Source organism: Cervus canadensis, chromosome 28 (genome assembly GCF_019320065.1).
Source record: "Cervus canadensis isolate Bull #8, Minnesota chromosome 28, ASM1932006v1, whole genome shotgun sequence".
Taxonomy (NCBI): domain Eukaryota; kingdom Metazoa; phylum Chordata; class Mammalia; order Artiodactyla; family Cervidae; genus Cervus; species Cervus canadensis.
In genome coordinates, this window is record NC_057413.1 from 40590557 (window position 1) to 40609473 (window position 18917).

Here is an 18917-nt window from a genome sequence, read left to right on the forward strand (position 1 = left end):
ATGAGAGAGAGACAGAGGGAGATTAAATACACACAGAAGATGACCATGTGACCCTGAGGTGTCCATGGAGCCCCAGGCAAAGGAATCTAGCAGCCGCTAGGAGCTGAAAGGGACAAGGCATGCATCCTCCCCCAGAGCCTCCAAGGGGACATAGCCCTGCCAGCATGCTTCTTTCAACACAACAGACTGATCTCTGGTTTCTGGCCTCCAGAACTGTGAGAGTATTTCTTTCTGCTTTTGTCAAGCCACTCCATTTGTAGACATCTGCTGCAGCAGCCACAGGAAACGAATACATCCCTCAGCCTCATGCAGCTCTGCCTACACCTTCATTTTAGCCCGTAACACCCACTATGGACTTCTCACATTCAGAACTGTAGGATAATAGATGTGCATTGTCTCAAGGCACTAAACTTGTAGTACTTTGTTACAGTAGCAATGGAAAACTAATACAGAGGAGAACTTTTCAACCTGATAAAAAGCATCCTCAAAAATCTACAACATTGGGCATTTCCCTGGTGGTCTAGAGGCTAAGACTCAATACTTCCAGTGCAGGGGACCTGGGTTCAATCCCTGGTCATGCAACTAGATCCCACATGCCACAACTAAAGAGCCTGCATGCCTCAACCAAGACCCATCATAGCCAAATAAATATTTTTTTTAAAACCTACAACATTATGTTTAATGGTGAAATACAATGTTTCCCCCCTAAGACTGGGAACAAGGAAAGGACTCCACTATTACCAGTCTTAAAATAAGAGTTCTAACCAGAGCTATAAGGTAAGAAAATAAAAAGCATTCATAACAGAAAGGAAGAAATAAAACTGTGCCTATTTCCAGATTACACAGACACATAGATCACATAGACAATCCTTGATTGTCTATGAAGAAAATTCCAAGGAACCTACTCAAAAAAAAAAAATGTTGGAATAAGTGAGTTAAGGGAACACCCTAGCAGTCCAGTGATCAGGACTTCACATTGAGGGCCTGGGTTCAAAATTCAACCCTTGGTCAGGGAACTAAGATCCCACAAGCCATAGATGGTGCAGCCAAAACAAACAAAAAATCAGTTGTATTTCTGTATACTAGAAATGAACATGTGGATACCACAGTTAAAAATAAGACACCACTTACAATCACTCAAAAAAATAAAATTATTAGGCATAACTCTAATAACATATGTTCAGGACTTGTATGATGAAAACTACACAATTCTAATGAAAGAACTCAAAGAAGATTTAAGTAACTGGAGAGATAGGTACTATTCATGGAATATTCAACAGAGTAAAGATATCAATTCTTTGGAAATTGATACATGGGTTAACATAATACCTATCAAAATGTCAGCATGGTTGTTTTTATAGACATAGGCAAGATTAGTCTATAGAAGGCAAAGGAATTAGAAGAGCCAAAATAACTTTGAAAAAGAATAAAGTCTGAGGAATCAGGCTACCCAGTTTTCAAGACTTACTATACAGCTATAGCAATCAGTATTGTGTGGTATGGCAGAAAGAAAAATACACAGATCAGTGGAACAGAAGAGAGACCCATGCAAAAATGCCTAATTTTTTTTTAAACAAAGGTGCAAAAGAAATTCAACGTAGGAAAAGGTTGCCTTGTCAACAAATGATGCTGGAGCAATTGGATATCCATAGTTAAAAGAAAAAAACAGTATTTTAACCTAAGTCTCACATCTTACATAAAAATTAACTTCAAACATAAAACTATAACACTTAAAGCAGAAAAACACAGGAGAAAATCTTTGGGACCTAGGCCTGGACAAACAGTTCTTAGACTTGACACTCAAAGCACAATTCATGAAAAGAAAACCTGGTAAATTAGTCTTCATCAAAATTAAGACTGGTGGTCCAGTGGCTAAGACTCTACAATCCCAATGCAGGGGGCCAGGTTCAGTCCCTGGCCAGGGACCTAGATCCCACATGCTGCAACTAAAACCTGGGGCAGCCAAATAAATATTTTAAAAATTCTGTGCAAAGAACATGATACAGAAAGTGAAAGGACTACACACAGAATCAAAGAAAATATTTTCAAATTACATATCTGACAAGCATCTAGTATCCAAAATATATAAAGAATTCCTACAACTCAACAATAACAAAACAGCCCAATTCAAACACGGGCAAATGACTAAAACGGACATTTCTCCAAAGATATACAAACGCCCAATTATCATATAAAAAAATGCTCGACATCACTAGCCATTAGGGAAATGCAAGTCAAAACCACAGGGAGATTCTACTTCACACCCACTAAGACGCCTATAAGTTAAAAAAAAGAAAGAAAAAATAAAACAAGTGTTGGTGAAAATGTGGAGAAATCGGAACCCTCATACATTGCTCATGGGAATATAAAGTGGTACAGCCACTGTGGAAAACAGTTTAGTAGTTTCTAAATAATTACCGTGTGACCCACCAATGCTACTCTTGGCTATATGGGTATATCCTCAAAAGCACTGAAAACAAGTGTCCAAACAAAAACTTGCACACAAGCATTCACAGCAGCACTGTTCACAAAAGTCAGAAGGTGAAATAATCCAAATGTCCATCTAATAGATAAACACTTGATATATTTATACAGTGTTAGTCACTCAGTCATGTCCAGCTCTTTGCAACCCCACAGACTGTAGCCCACCAGGCTTCTCTGTCCATGGAATTCTCCAGGCAAGAATACTGGAGTGGGTTGCATTTCCTTCTCCAGGGGACCTACCCAACCCAGGGGTTGAACCCAGCTCTTCTGCATTGCAGGCAGATTCTATATCATCTGAGCCACCAGGGAAGCCCCTGATGTATCTGTATAATGGAATATTATATAGCCATAAAAAGGAATTAAGTTCTGAAATACACTACAATATGATGAATCTTAAACACACACTAAGTGACAGAAGTCAGTCACAAAAGACCTCATATTATGATTCCATTTATCTGGAGTCAGAAAATCCACTGAAGTAGAAAGCAGATCAGTGGCCACCAGGGACTGGGGAAGGGGAGGTAAGAAATTGAAGTATGTGTCCTTCAAACTGTGGGCAGGATTGAATGAACCTGTCTTTCCTTGTTGAGGTCAGGATCCCTGTCTCTTCCACATGGAAGCACAGGAAAATAAGCTCAAAATTTCTAAGAAATTGATCATTCTAAATCTTAATTATGAAGTACAAAGCAGTTCTACTGTCAGCCCAGTATCTGCACCCACCAATCAGGCAGTCCTCTTCTCAGGAACCCCTTCAGAGCACTTCAGCCTCTAAGATAACGAGGCTTCCAAAATATGGATTTTTAACAAATTCAAACAGTTGCAAATCAGAGAAGCTGTCTAGGCAAGCCTGGCTGTTTATTTAAACACACCCCCGAGCCTGGGCTTCCCCATCCTGAGGCTGTCTAGCTACAAGACTGGAAACTGAACCCAGGACCTCCAGCTTTTCTGGTCACAGCAAAGGTCTGCTGGTGGCCTGGCTCTGTCACCAACGAGGCTCCACTTTAAACAGCAATCAGGGACTTCCCTGGTGGTCCAGGGGCTAACCTTCCCAATACAGGGGCAGGGGGCCCAGTTCGGGCCGTGATCAGGAAATTAGATTCCACATGCCCAAACTAAGAGTTAACACACCACAACTGAAGATCCTGAGAGCTGCAACTAAGACCCGGCTCAGTCAAATAAGTAATTCTTTTTTTTTTTAAAGAAGTCAATCAGGAAAAAAAAAAAAAGAAGAAGTCAATCAGGAGAAACCCTGGGCTAAAGGAACTCAAATCCCCCTTTGGATGTTCTTCTAAGACCAAGTGTGCTATATTTAGCTCCCTCTGTCTCCTGAAACGGTGAGAATGTTGGCTGTCCTCACAGTACCTTGAGAGCACATAGGTGAATCCCCGTTTTCTCTCTTGTCCACTGCCAAAAACAGGGCCTAATCTGAAGGGAACATTTCCTCATTTCAGCCATCCTAGGTCAGGGCTGACCAGCCACAGTCAGCCCGGGAATGAGGGGCTGGATCTCAACAAGCCCAAGTGCTTCCTAGAACAGCTCTTGTTTGTGATGCCAACAGCAGAGCTGCCAGGGAGAGTCCCAGCCTGGAAGTGGGGAGAAGGGAGGAGGTTCGTCCGCCCAGGATGCCCATGTGGCCTCTGCAGGGAAGAACAGGGTGCTTCTGAGCTTAGAGAGGAGGGGAACAGGAGACTCGCTCCGCCCCTCAGCTAGAGAACAGGACCAAGAATAAACCTGACCAAACCACTGACCCAACCGGCCAAGCTGGACTCTGGACACTGGGCAGGGAGCTCTCATGATCAGACGTGTGCTCAGCAGGACGCGTGAGCAGTCAACACCCACTCTCGTCCGGCCCCAGCTGGCACCCTGCTTCAGGACCTGCCCCAGCAGAGGGAGCTGAGGCGCTTACTCCTCCGGACCCCTCACTGCATCATTTGAAACCTTCAGCCGGACGTTCCCAGTGGTCTGGTGGCTAAGACTCCCAGCTCCCAAAGCAGGGGGCCTAGGTTTGATCTCTGGTCAGAGAACTAGATCCCAAATGCCACAACTGGGAGTCAGCCTGCCACAACTAAAAATCCCACAGCTAAGACCCAGCGCAGCCAAATAAAACTTAAAAAAAAAAAAAAAAGAATAAAATCTTCAGGGGAATTTGGTCCTGGAAATGAAGTTTCCAATAATTTTTTTCAATCATGTCCAAATTCGAACTGAATTAGACAAAACAAACTCCTAAATTCCAGAAAAATACTCACATTTTAGGTAATTCCACAGAGCTCTCAGAGCCCTTAGAGAGATAACTTTACCCTCAGAGAAGAGTGATAGTACCGGGGTCTTGGCTTCTCCGCTCCATGTGCTGAAGGCGGCACCTGGAGGAAAAACCGGGGCCTGCTGCCTGCTCGGCTAGCGGGCGGCCGAGGACACAGGGCCTGGCCACGGCTGCAGCACACGAAGCAGGGGGTTTGCTTGCAGTTCAGAAGTTTATTAGTGGATGCATTTGGGCCAGCTGGAGTTTACACACTCGGTCACTGCAGCGTGGTGTGCTGGCTGCAGATGGGGAGAGGGCGCGCTGCTTGGTGACATCACCCCAAGGAGATGGTGGGCTTCTCTGCTGGGTCCAAGGTGCCAGGGCCTGGAGCCAGCGCCATCAGAGAGACGCCACTTCTGTCTCCAGCACCTGAGCCGGGGGCAGGAGGCCCTTTAAGATCTCCGTGTAGTAGGGGCCGAACACCTGCTGATTGTGGTGTGTGAGGCTGACGAACTTCTGGCCCAGTTCTGCCAGCTCTGCCTCGATGAGGGTAAGGCCTCCAGGGAGGTCCAGCAGAGACCGCTGCACACCAAGAACCAAACAGCATTTGAGGAACAAGTGGATCCGCTGATCTGCGAGCAGGGAAAGACAGTGAGAAGGGAGAAGGCAAACAACCTTCAGGGAGAAACACTGCCCACCCCCCCCACCCCCCCCGCACTCCTAACTTCAAAGTTAAATGAGATACGCACTGACCCACCCACCCATCTAGAGATAAGGACATCTGTTTTGTTTGGAAAGGGACCCAGCTCCTAAGGACAGAGCAAAGATCCAAAACTACTGGGCTAGTACATTTCTATTCAAAAGATTCCTTAAGTATCCATCAGGTAGATCCTAGTGTCTGATACAACAGGAGGATCGTCAACTGACCCTTCAGATGGCTGAGGTTAAGAGCAACTCAAGTTCACAGATGCCAGTTCAACATGGGAGAGGTGAAATCCCTGCTTCGGGAACATGTCCCCCAACCTAATTCAGCATCAGTTTCTTGTTGGCAGTGGGTGGGTGTCACATATCTTGGACCCAGAAATGACCCAGAAAGTGAAGGATGACTTAACCAAGTTGGACAGTATGTCAAATCTTTGTGACCCCATGAACTGCAGCCCGCCAGGCTCCTCTGTCCATGGGATTATCCTGGCAAGAATACTGGAGTGGATTGCCATTTCCTCCTCCAGGGGATTTTCGTGACCCAGGGATCGAACCCACAACTCCTGTGGCTCTTGCTTTGGTGGGCAGATTCTTTACCACTGAGCTACCTGGGAAGCCCCTGTCAGAAATGACCCAGAAAGCCAAGGATGACTTGACCAAGTTGGACGGTACTCCACACCGAGAAGCCATGAATTGCTGGTGCAAATCTCCCTTAGAACCAATAGAGCCTTTATTTTTTATCTTTTTAAAAAATTTTGGTTGCACCTCACAACATGCAGAACTTCCCCAACCAGGGATCAAACCCGAGCCCCCTGCAGTGGACGCATGGAGTCTTAACCACTGGACCACTAGGGAAACCTCATAGAGGCAGTCTTTTTTTTTTTTTTTTTTTAATAGAGGCAGTCTTTAAACTAAAAGGGATATGTTTTCAACCCAGCATTTTGCAAAAACTAAAGCCTACCCAGCGACTTGCTCAGTTATCATGCTTTTTATTGCTAAATGGCTCGGTGAGCAAGGTCCAGGGGTCAGGATCGGCCTCTCCCCTCACCATTCTCGCCTGATGGGCACACTCACCAATGACACTGCGGACACAGTTCTCCTTCCTGGAGACGTTCTGGAGCTGCCCTATCAGAGAGGCCGTGTTGTCGCTGCTCAGAGCAGCCAGGCCCATGTTCTTGAGGCTCTGGTGGATCTCCTGAGCCACCTGTTCACTCACAGTCAGCATAGCCTCCTCCTCAGGCCTAGACCATGGAGGAGAGCAAGCTGGGACCCGGGGGCAGCCACAAGCCCCGAAGCTCCACACCATAAGCCGGGCCCGCGCCAGGGAGACGCCCAGCCACCCTGCCGCCCTCACCCCAGACCCTGGGAGCTTGAGCCCAGTGGGCGGGGCAGTGTTTCCACTGTTACCCTCCAGACAGTATTCTCTGTATGATACCATGTTCTTCTTAGAAAACAAGATAAACCATAAAATCAACCCTGGACAGGGGTTGTATATCCACCCAGTATGCTTCAACTCTGTGTAATTTATGTATGTACACTTTTAAGACTTCCTTGGACATTTTCCATGGTCATCTGTCCTACTCTCACCAACGACAATGACAAACCCGGCCTTCTGAGTCCACGCTCTCCTTTGGCGTGTTAGCCTGCACTCAGCGGACACGCAGTCAACACTGCTGACTGACCGGCTGACTCCAGGAGTTAGGTCAGACCAGCCTACTCAACTAGAGAAAGATTCCTCTGTAGCAACAAGGTAATGAATCATTTCATAGTAAATGATCCTCCATACTGCCCTGTTGAAAGAAAGCTTTATTTTTCTTTGTTAGAAGTCTCAAGAGGGGAGGGAGATACACTGGAAGACTGAGACTGATGCATATATCCACTACTACACATAAAGCAGATCACTTAATAAGGACCTACTGCACAGCGCAGGGAACTCGACTCACTTATTCTGTAACGGCCCGTGGGGGAAAGAATCTAAGAGAGAGTGGATAAATGTATGACCGATTCCTGTTGCTGTGCACCTAAAACTAACACAACACTGTAAATCAATTACACCTTAATAAAAATTTTAAAAAAGGAAGCCTCAAGAGCACTTATGGAAAGACAGCCTACATCTCTGTGGCTGAGTCCACAGGGCCTTCCTGCGGTTTGCCCAACGTGAGGCTTCCTGCCTCAGCGGCCTGTGTCCTCACAGCACCACGGTCTAAAACAGACCGCTGCAGCTCACCTGCACTTGAACTCCTCCAACAGGGCTTTGGTTAGGCGTTTCAGCTTATCCACAAACTGAGGCGAGCCAAACAGGACACTGCCAGAGAAGCTGCTGGAGACCAGCAGGACGGAGGCCAGGACGGTTAGCTGGCGCACCTGCGCCTCCAGCTGCTGCAGCCGCGCTCTGTCCGTCAGCAGGGTCTGGGGGGCAGGCGGGCCGGGCGTCAGGGGGCAGCCCCGGGCAGGCCCCGCGGCCCGCACCACAGGGCCGGGCGCCCCCTCCTACCTCAGGGAACTCGTCGTCTTCGGGGTCCCAGAGGAGGAGGTTCAGGAAGCCCTGGGACAGCACCATGGTGGGGCTGAGGGGCTCCGGGCTGTTGGCCACCTCGCCGGGGGAGGAGCAGGCCGAGCTGGCGGCGTCGGCGGTGTCGGGGCCGCTGGGCAGCGGTGCGGACAGGTCTGCGGCCGCGCGGCTCAGCCACCGGGTGGTGTGATCCAGGAGGCCTGCAGAGCGGAGGCACCCTCAGCACCGCCCTGCGGCCTGGGGACCGCGGGGCCAGATCTCCTCCCCCTCAGCAGGGAAACGCTTTGGTCGGGGGAGTCTTTCTGGCTTAGATAACTGTGCCTTCTGCTGCCCCTAGTCTGAGCGAGAAACTTTCTGTTCATACACAGAGGCAGAGCTCCCTCTCACATTGTCGTAAGGTCAGAACCCAAGGTCATACTCCCCGCTTTCCCTCAGGTTTGTATACATACTGGGCTGCTTGTTGAGAAGGTCCTGAAATTTCGCTCGTTCATACTGGACGGAATGTTCCTGCAGTTGGGGCTGGAGGCTCTGGATAGTGTAGTTCACCATGTCCATTTTCATCAGGCCCAGAACCTGGAAGATCCCTCTGATGTAGGAGACAATGGAGTATTTATACTATGAAAGGATGTTTCCTTAGCTTTCCCAGTGGTGGCCGGATGGGGTGGGGGGGAACCCACACAAGATATCATTAAATCACTGTATTCTAGAGGTGGGAGGGGCTTTAAGTCTTGCCTCTGAAACCCAAGGAACAGAATGAGTGAGTGGCAGAATTAGGAACAAGTAAGTCTCTGGATGTTACAGCCTTTGGATTTTTCCACACCATTCATTCTATGTCTCTTTAAAAAAAAAAAAAAAAAAAGGAGTCCATAGAAGGGAACATCAGCATGGCAACAAACTGCTGAGCAGTGAGATTACAGCTGATGTTACTTCTGACGCTATTTTTGGACAATTCACTTTCCTTTTTTTTTTTTTTAACTTTCTGAGTCTTGGTTTCTATAGCTCTGAAAAAGGGATAGTCTCCAATCTCTGTCTTCACACTGTATGAACTGCAATGAGAAAGCCTGGCATGGGGTGTCTGAGTTCCTTGGAAGAAAGGATTACACACTCCAGTGACCTATGGTAGGATGGCATACAGGGGCCAAATCAACCTAAGGCCATCTTCAGAAAAGAAAAGCTCATGAACCAGGGAGAAGAGGCGTCAGTCAGGGCTTCAGTGGGGAAGAGCCAGCCAAGACCGCAGCGGCGAGCCAGTGTCCCGCCCTGCTGTGCCCGGCCCCGTGGTGAAGCTTCACACCTCAGTAACCGGACAGGGTCTGTGATGTTCTCCAGTTTCTGCACTGCCTCATCGCGAACCGGTGCACACAGCAGCGTCATCATGTTGAGAATGTACTTGGAGAGATGAGGGACATTCAGGGCCCCGTGTTCTGCTTCCTGCTTAAGGAGGCCCATGTCCAGGGCTTCTTCAATCTCACTTCTGAGGCGGTTCTGGCGTGGTAATAGCAGTGACAGCAAGATCTGCCCAGGAAAGAAAGCCAGAGGATGAGATGCTTTCTGTTCAGAGCCCCCAACTCTCTCTAACGGACAATCCCTTCAGCCAGGACATCCCAGCCTGTGTCTTTTAAGGATCAAGAAGTTAGGTCCCTTACAAAAAGCACATGAAAAGATGCTCAACATCACTCACTAGAGAAATGCAAATCAGAACTATAGTGAGGTATCACCTCACACTGGTCAGAATGGCCATCAAAAATCTATAAACAATAAAAGCTGGAGAAGGTGTGGAGGAAAGGAAACCCTCTATACGGTTGGTGGGCATATAAACTGGTACATCCACTGTGGAGAACAGTATGGAAGCTCCTTAAACTACTAAAAATAGGGCTACAATATGTTCCTGCACCCCCATTCCTGGGCATATATCCAGAGAATACCGTAATTTGAAATAATACCTGCACTCCAATGTTCACTGCAACACTATTTACAATAGCCAGGACTACTGGAAACAACCTGTGGCAACAACCTAAAGTCCATCAACAGAGGAATGGATAAAGATGATGTCATACATAGATGCAATGGAATACTAGTCATAAAAAAGAAAGAAAGAATGCCATGTGCATAGATGGACCTAGAAACTGTCATACTGAGTGAAGTGAGACAGAGAAAGACAAATATATGATATCACTTACATATAGAAACTCCAGAAAGAATGAAGAGACGGAGCCAAAGCAAAAACAATATTCAGTTGTGGATGTGACTGGTGATGGAAGTAAAGTCCGATGCTGTAAAGAGCAATATTGCATAGGAACCTGGAATGTTAGGTCTATGAATCAAGGCAAATTGGAAGTGGTCAAACAGGAGATGGCAAGAGTGAACATGCACATTTTAGGAATTAGTGAACTAAAATGGACTGGAATGGATGAATTTAACTCAGATGACCATTATATCTACTACTATGGGCAAGAATCCCTTAGAAGAAATGGAGTAGCCCTCATAGTCAACGAAAGAGTTAAAAATGCGGTGGTACTTGATGCAATCTCAGAAACGACAGAATGATCTCTGTTCGTTTCCAAGGCAAACCATTCAATATCACAGTAATCTAAGTCTATGCCCTGACCAGTAGTGCTGAAGAAGCTGAATTTGAACAGTTCTATGAAGACCTACAAGACCTTCTAGAACTAACATCCAAAAAAGATGTCCTTTTCATTATAGGGGACTAGAATGCAAAAGTAGGAAGTCAAGAAATACCAGGAGTAACAGGCAAATTTGGCCTTGGTGTACAGAATGAATCACAGCAAAGGCTAATAGAGTTTTGCCAAGAGAACGCACTGGTCATAGCAAACATCCTCTTCCAACAACACAAGAGAAGACTCTACACATGGACATCACCAGATGGTCAATACCGAAATCAGACTGATTATATTCTTTGCAGCCAAAGATGGACAAGCTCTATACAGTCAGCAAAAACAAGACCAGGAGCTGACTATGGCTCAGATCATGAACTCCTTATTGCCAAATTCAGACTTAAATTGAAGGAAGTAGGGAAAACCACTAGACCATTCAGGTATGACCTAAATCAAATCCCTTACAATTATACAGTGGAAGTGACATATAGATTCAAGGGATTAGATCTGATCAGAGTGCCTGAATAACTATGGATGGAGGTTTGCGACATTGTACAGTGATCAAGACCATCCCCGAGAAAAAGAAATGCAAAAAGGCAAAATGGTCGTCTGAGGAGGCCTTACAAATAGCTGAGAAAAGAAAAGAAGCAAAAGGCAAAGGAGAAAAGGAAATATACACCCATTTGAATGCAGAGTTTCAAAGAACAGCAAGGAGAGATAAGAAAGCCTGCCTCAGCGATCAATGCAAAGAAATAGAGGGAAACAATGGAATGGGAAAGACTAGAGATCTCTTCAAGAAAATTAAGATACCAAGGGAACTTTTCATGCAAAGATGGGCTCAATAAAGGACAGTCATGGTATGGACCTAACAGAAGCAGAAGATACTAAGAAGAGGTGACAAGAATACACAGAAGAACTGTACAAAAAAGATCCTCATGACCCAGATAACCATGATGGTGTGATCACTCACCTAGAGCCAGACATCCTGGAATGCGAAGTCAAATGGGCCTTAGGAAGCATCACTACAAACAAAGCTGCTGGAGGTGGTAATGGAATTCCAGTTGAGCTATATCAAATCCTAAAAGGAGATGCTGTGAAAGTGCTGCACTAACATGCCAGCAAATCTGGAAGATTCAGCAGTGGCCACAGGACTGGAAAAGGTCAGTTTTCATTCCAATCCCAAAGAAAGGCAACGCCAAAGAATGCTCAAACCACTGCACAATTGCACTCATCTCACATGCTAGTAAAGTAATGTTCAAAATTCTCCAAGCCAGGCTTCAATAGTACGTGAACCATGAACTTCCAGATGTTCAAGCTGGATTTAGAAAAACGCACAGGAACCAGAGATCAAATTGCCAACATCCTCTGGATCATTGAAAAAGCAAGAGAGTTCCAGAAAAACATCTACTTCTGCTTTATTGACTAAAGCCTTTGACTGTGTGGATCACAACAAACTGTGGGAAATTCTTCAAGAGATGGGAATCAGACACCTTACCTGCCTCCTGAGAAATCTGCTTAAGAAGCAACAGTTAGAACTGGATATGGAACAACATACTGGTTCCAAGTTGGGAAAGGAGTACATCAAGGCTGTATATTGTCACCCTGCTTATTTAACTTCTATGCAGAGTATTTCATGAGAAATGCTGGACTGGATGAAGCACAAGCTGGAATCAAGATTGCCGGGAGAAATATCAATAACCTCAGATATGCAGATGACACCACCCTTATGGCAGAGAGCAAAGAGAACTAAAGAGTCTCTTGATGAAAGTGAAAGAGGAGGGTGAAAAAATTGGCTTAAAACTCAACATTCAGAAAACTAAGATCATGGCATCTGGTCCCATCACTTCATGGCAAATAGATGGGGAAACAGTGGAAACAGTGACAGACTTTATTTTCTGGGGCTCCAAAATCACTGCAGATGGTGACTGCAGTCAGGAAATTAAAAGGCGCTTTCTCCTTGAAAGAAAAGTTATGACCAACCTAGACAGCATATTAAAAAGAAGAGACATTACTTTGCCAACAAAAGTCCATCTAGTCAAAGCTATGGTTTTTCCAGTAGTCATGTATGGATGTGAGAGTTGGACTATAAAGAAAGCTGAGTGCCAAAGAATTGATGCTTTTGAACTGTGGTGTTGGAGAAGACTCTTGAGAGTCCCTTGGACCGCAAGGAGATCCAACCAGTCCATCCCAAAGGAAATCAGTCCCAAATATTCACTGGAAGAACTGATGCTGAAGCTTAAACTCCAATACTTTGGCCACCTGATGCGAAGAACTGACTCATTAAAAAAGACCTTGATGCTGGGAAAGACTGAAGGTGGGAGGAGAAGGGGACAACAGAGGATGAGATGGTTGGATGGCATCACCAACTCCATGGACACAAGTTTGAGTAAACTCTGGGAGCTGGTGATGGACAGGGAAGCCTGGTGTGCTGCAGTCCATTGGGTTGCAAAGAGTTGGATATGACTGAGTCACTGAACTGAACTGACATATGGAAGCTAAAAAAAATGGTACAATGAATTTATTTACAAAACAGAAATAGAGCCACAGATGTAGAAAACAAACTTACGGTTATCAGGGTGGAAAGCAGGGGGGGAGAGGAAAGGTATAAATTGGGAGACTGGGATAGACAATATACATTATTATATATAAAACAGATAACTAGTAAGGACTTACTTTATAGCACAGGGAACTCTTCTCAATACTCTATGACCTATATGGAAAAATAATCTTAAAAAGAGTGGTTATATGTATAATTGAATATTTTGTTGTACAGCAGAAATTATCACAACATTGTAAATCAACTATAATCAAAAAAAAATTTTTTTAAAGAAGTTAGGTCCCTCAATTTCCTAAAGAATCATTTATCTTTGTTTAGGGACCAGTGATAGTTCGAGGGTTTAGGGGATCAATGATAGCAGCAGTATATCATTTTCTACACAGATTGAGATAAAGAGATAAATAAAATCAAGGGGTATGGTAAAAAAGAAATGTAAGGTACACAGATATAAAATACACACCATCACATGGTGCTAAAGTACTCTTTAAAAATCTTTTTTAATTTTTATTTGTTTACTTATTTTTGGCTGCACTGAGTCTTTGCATAGGCTTTCTCTGGTTGCGTCAAGCGGGAGCTGCTCTTCACTGCGGCGGCTTCTCCTGCTGCAGACCACAGGCTCTAGGCGCACAGGCTTCAGCAGTTGCGGCACATGGGCTACAGAGCGTGGGCTCAGTAGCTGTTTCACACGGACGTAGCTGCTCTGCACCATGTGGGGTCTTTCCGGACCAGGGATTGAACCTGTGTCCCCTGCACTGGCGGGCAGACTCCTATCCACTGCGCCACCAGGGAAATCTGATGAGGTACTCTTAACTTACCAAAGCAAGCATTTTTGAGGTTTAAATTTTACTTCAATGAATGAAATAGGTAAAGGAACTGTTAAAAGTCCCTTGAAATAACTTATTAACAGAAAAATATACGTTCCCTGTGGACAGAAACTGTCTTATTCACGTCTGTGCCTCGGTAACATACAGATATTGGTGATGGTAAGGGATAGGGTTAGTTATTAGTAATTGAATGGAATACTGTGTTATTCACGGCAAGGTTCCAACTATTTAGCCTCATCTTGAACAAGTAAAACATACTCCACGCTGTCCGTTTAAATGACAAACTATGCCAGTTATGCATCCGGAGCCTCTCAGTTCCAAATGTGCCCATCAGTGCCTACTCTGGGAAAACGCGCTGGGCCCTGTCGTTTTCCCGTGCGGGCTGGCACAGTGTTACGTTCTGCCGGCAGAGGGTGCTAAAGAGACAGGGCAAGAGGAAGAGGCTCTCTTTGCTGGCTCCTGGCTGCTCCTCTCAGGAAGTTCCCGCAGCACAGCAGCATCTCCTTCTTCAAATCACCCTGTGGTTTCTTTTGCCTGGCTGGACCCTGACTGATACAAAAGCTGCACAACAAGTGAGGTTTGAACTCAAATGGCCACACGTCCAGTGGATCTGATGAGCAGAAAGTAGCAAGTACTTAAAATGTTTTAGAAAAACATGCAAACTAGAGCCTGGCAGATGATCCCTGTAAGAACGGGCAGCCCATGACCTCAGGGAAGTGACTTCACGTTTCAGTGATCTGAGCTTGTCAAGCGATCCACTCCAAGATGAAAGATAAGCTGCTGCACATCAAACCACCCATTGTGAAAAAAGGCAAAACACTTGTTGACCTTTGTGGATTTTCAAGGCAACATACACCACATTTAAGACTGCTACTGTGAAACTCATTTAGAGTCACTCACAAGGCTGCCAGTTTCAAGTGGAATCGAGCAAAACTTAGGCTCTGCAGCAAACTCAGCCCAATCCAGGAGACTCAGTGATACCTGAGGTGTCCCTGGCGAGTTGAGGACGCTGTACACACCCTCTGGGCAAGTACCAACAGCCGCAGCACAGCAGAGCCTTCCAGGGTTTGGGAGCGAATCTGTGCCCTCTTGTGGGGTAACTATTTGCCTTTGGAGAAATCGTTCCTGGCTTGCTCTCGACCCTTGGGAGAAAGCAAACACCTTAACACAGGACAATGGGTGAGATGAGGCCTGAACGTCCCATCAGGCGTTGTCTGACCGACCTAAGCACAAGACTGGACATGCACACAGCCACCTGTCATCGGATGAAAATGGCCCATAAGAGACCACGCACATACTGGTGTAAGGAGAGCCACACAAAGCGCACTGGAATACAGAGCCCAGAGGTAAAACCTGGACGGAAGGTCAAATGGTTTTTGAAAACGCCAAGGCCATTCAGTGGGGAAAGGACAGTCTTTTCAACAAATGGTATCGGGGAAAACTGGATATCCACATGCAGAAGAGTGAGGTTGAACTGTACCTACGCCAAATAAAATATAACTCAAATTGGGTAGAAGACCTAAACATAAGAGCTTAAGTTCTGAAATTCTCAGAAGAAAACAGGAGCAAATCTTCACAATTTTGGATTTCACAATATATGACACCAAAAGCAGAAGTTACCACAGACTAGATGAATTGGGCTTTGTTAAAATTAAAACATTTGTGCATCAAGGGACATATCAAGAAAAGTGGGGGGGGGGGAGGAGCTACCCACAGAATGGAAGAAAACATCTGCAAATCATTTATCTGACAAGGGTCAAGGATGCAGAATGTTTAAGGAACTTTTACAACTCAACAACAAAAAGACAACTCAATTTTAAAATGGGCAAAGGACCTGAGTAAACATTTCTCCAAAGACAATGCAGAAGACAGCGCCAAGCACAGGGAGATGCTCATCACCGCTGCCCGCGAGGGAAATGCAAGTCAAGACCACAACAAGACTCCACGTCAGACGTGGCTGCACCAAGGGAAGATGTCTAATGTTTTTAAAAAGGAAAAATAAATGCTGAAAAGTAAGTGAAAATGTTGAGAAATAGGAACCCTCCTATATTCCTGGTGGGAATGTAAAATGGTAAGCCACCGTGGAAAACAGTCTAGTGGTTTCTCAATAAATTAAACATAGCATTATCACATGACTCTGCAATTCCACTCCTGGGTATATATTCCAAAGACTGAAAAAGAGATATTCAAACAAAGACTTGTACACAAATGTTCCCCCAGCAGCACTATTCACAATAGCAAAAATGTGAAAACAACACAAATGTCCAACAACAGATGCATGGATAAACAAAATGTAGTATTATCCACACAATGGAGTATTTTCAGCCACAAAAAGAAATGAAGCTCTGATCCATGCTACAATGAGGATCAACCTTGAAAACATTATGCTAAGTAAAATTTGCCACATGCATGAAGACAAATGTTGTATGATTCCACTTATGTGAGGTACTTACAGCAGTCAAATTCACAGAGACCAAAGATAAAACAGAAGCTACCAGGCACTGAGGGAAGAGGTATATGAGGAGTTACTGTTTAATTTTGTTTGCGAAGATGAAAACATTTTGGAAATGGATGATGGTGATGGTTGCATAACACTGTAAATGCCACTGAATTGTAACCCTTAACATTATTAAAATGGCAAAAATTTTATGTTTACCATAGTAAAAAAAATCTCCCAAAACAGAAACAACTAAGTCTGTAATGTGGCACTGCTCCCCAGGGAGGATCAGCCAGCCACCTGGTAGCAGACGATTTGTTTAGGACCTTTCTGGACCTCTTCCTTCACTGAGGGGGCAAAGACTCACCCTCAATGGAACAAACACATTCTGAATGTAAAGCTGTCTTCTCTACCTCTGTTAAGCACCAACACCCATGTACTCACAGAATCTCACAGAAGGCCTTATCCACCGTCTGGGTTCTGGCAAGCCCCACAGCATTGCATCTGATCAAGGAACCCCTTTTACAGCCAAGAAAGTACAGCAATGGGTTCATACCCACATGCCCCCTCATGGAAAGTTGACTGATCTTAACTGAAAAGTGGAATGGCTTATTGAAGACTCAGATATAGCATTAATTGAGAAGTAATATCCTGAACTGAAGATGTTCTGTCTTGCAAGATGCAATATATGCTTTGAATCAAAACTATTATTCAGTGCTGTTCCCTAAGATGAGAAGACATGGTCCCAGAATCAGGGGGTGGAAGTAGGACTGGTTGCTGTCACTATTATATCTAAAAACCTACTTGCAGAACTTTTGTTTCCCATCCTGCCAACTTTGGGCCCTGCTGATTTGGGAGGAATGCTTGCATTGGTTCCACTGAATTAGAAGGTGAGACAGCCCCCTAGACAGTGTATTAGAAAGCAGAGATATCACTTTGCTGACAAAGGTCCATCTAGTCAAAGCTATGGTTTTTCCAGTAGCTGTTTGTGGATGTGAGAGTTGGACTATAAAGAAGGCTGAGTGCTGAAATTGATGCTTGTGAACTGTGGTGTTGGAGAAGACTCTTGAGAGTCCCTTGGACTGCAAGGAGATCAAACCAGTCCATCCTAAAGGAAATCAACCCAGAATATTCATTGGAAGGACTGGTGCTGAAGCTGAAACTCCAGTACTTTGGCCACCTGATGGGTAGAGCTGACTCACTGGAAAAGACTCTGATGCTGGGAAAGACTGAAGACAAAAGGAGAAGGGGCGGCAGAGGATGAGACGGTTGGATGGCATCACCCACTCAATGGACATAAATTTGAGCAAATTCCAGGAGATAGTGAAGGACAGAGGAGCCTGGTGTGCTACAGTTCATGGGGTCGCAAAGAGTTGGGCACGACTTAGCAACTGAACACCACCACCACCACTGAGCCAACAAGGTAAAAAAGGAGCCCCTCTCTGGACTAGAATAACTGGCCCTGACTGCCAAGAGGAAGCTGGGTTGCTGCTACACACTGGGGGCAAGAAGGACTGATACTGAAGCTGAAACTCCAATACTGTGGCCACCTGATGTGAAAAACTGACTCATTTGAAAAGACCCTGATGCTGGGAAAGATTGAAAGCAGGAGAAAGGGACGACAGAGGATGAGATGGTTGGATGGCATCACCGACTCAATGGACATGAGTTTGAGCAAGCTCTGGGAGTTGGTGTTGGACAGGGAGGCCTGGCGTCCATGGAGTCGCAAATAGTTGGACATGACTGAGCAACTGAACTGAACAGAATATTCAGTGGGACAGTGACTGAAGATGAGGAATATTATACAGACAGCAATAGGTACAACAACCATTGGGACTGTGAGTTTCTTCATTTGGGGAAAAGGATAAGAATTGTAAGAGACACAGCTATGTCTTTTGTCTTTTTTTTTTTTTTTTTTTTTGGCCATGCCTTGCAACTTGTGGGATCTCAGTTACCCAACCAGAAATTGAACCTGGGCCCTCGGCAGTGAAAATGAGAAGTCCTAACCACTGGACCACCAGGGAACTCCCTGGTTAGCTCTGTCTTATTAGGTAAAAACAGAACTGTTTTCAGGAATTTGAATGTGAGTAGAAGGGTATATATGGAAGCTGAGTAACCAAAGGAATGGAAGGCGACATTTATCAATTTATTGCCACTCAAATCCTCTCCAAATCCACCCTTCCCTTCTCTGCTCTGAGAAAATGAAGTCCTTTAAATATTTTTCCTTTACCAGATGGAACAATTTTGTTTCATCTGTAGACTGCACTTTTTTTCCTGGATTTACAATGTTGTGTTACAATGTTGTGTTAATTCTCATTGTACAGCAAAGTGATTCATATTACAGATAAATGTATAATAAAATTCTTTTTCATATTCTTCTCCATTATGTTGGGCTTCCCAGATGGTGCTAATGGTAAAGAACCTGCCTGCCAATGCAAGAGATGTAAGACACATGGGTTTGATCCCTGGGTCAGGAAGATCCCCTGGGGGAAGGCACGGCATCCCACTCCAGGATTCTTGCCTGGGAAATCCCAGGGACAGAGGAGC

At 45.1% G+C, this 18917-nt stretch overlaps 1 protein-coding gene across 6 annotated transcripts in view; it reads right to left on the reverse strand.

Moving 5' to 3' along the window:
* Window positions 1–4941: 4941 nt before the first annotated feature.
* The window catches only part of TCP11 (t-complex 11), an 81724-nt gene continuing 67748 nt past the window's right edge, over window positions 4942–18917 (reverse strand). For 4 of the 6 annotated variants that reach the window (XM_043450184.1, XM_043450185.1, XM_043450186.1 and 1 more), the window contains 6 exons: window positions 9232–9452; window positions 8387–8523; window positions 7920–8137; window positions 7653–7834; window positions 6500–6666; window positions 4942–5355 (listed from right to left, as the gene is read on the reverse strand). In XM_043450184.1, the coding sequence (XP_043306119.1) occupies window positions 5123–5355; window positions 6500–6666; window positions 7653–7834; window positions 7920–8137; window positions 8387–8523; window positions 9232–9452 (1158 nt within the window). In that variant the 3' untranslated portion in view covers window positions 4942–5122. Of the gene's footprint in view, window positions 5356–6499; window positions 6667–7652; window positions 7835–7919; window positions 8138–8386; window positions 8524–9231; window positions 9453–18917 lie in introns of those variants that run through there. The other 2 variants (XM_043450189.1, XM_043450188.1) reach the window with 2 other exon arrangements.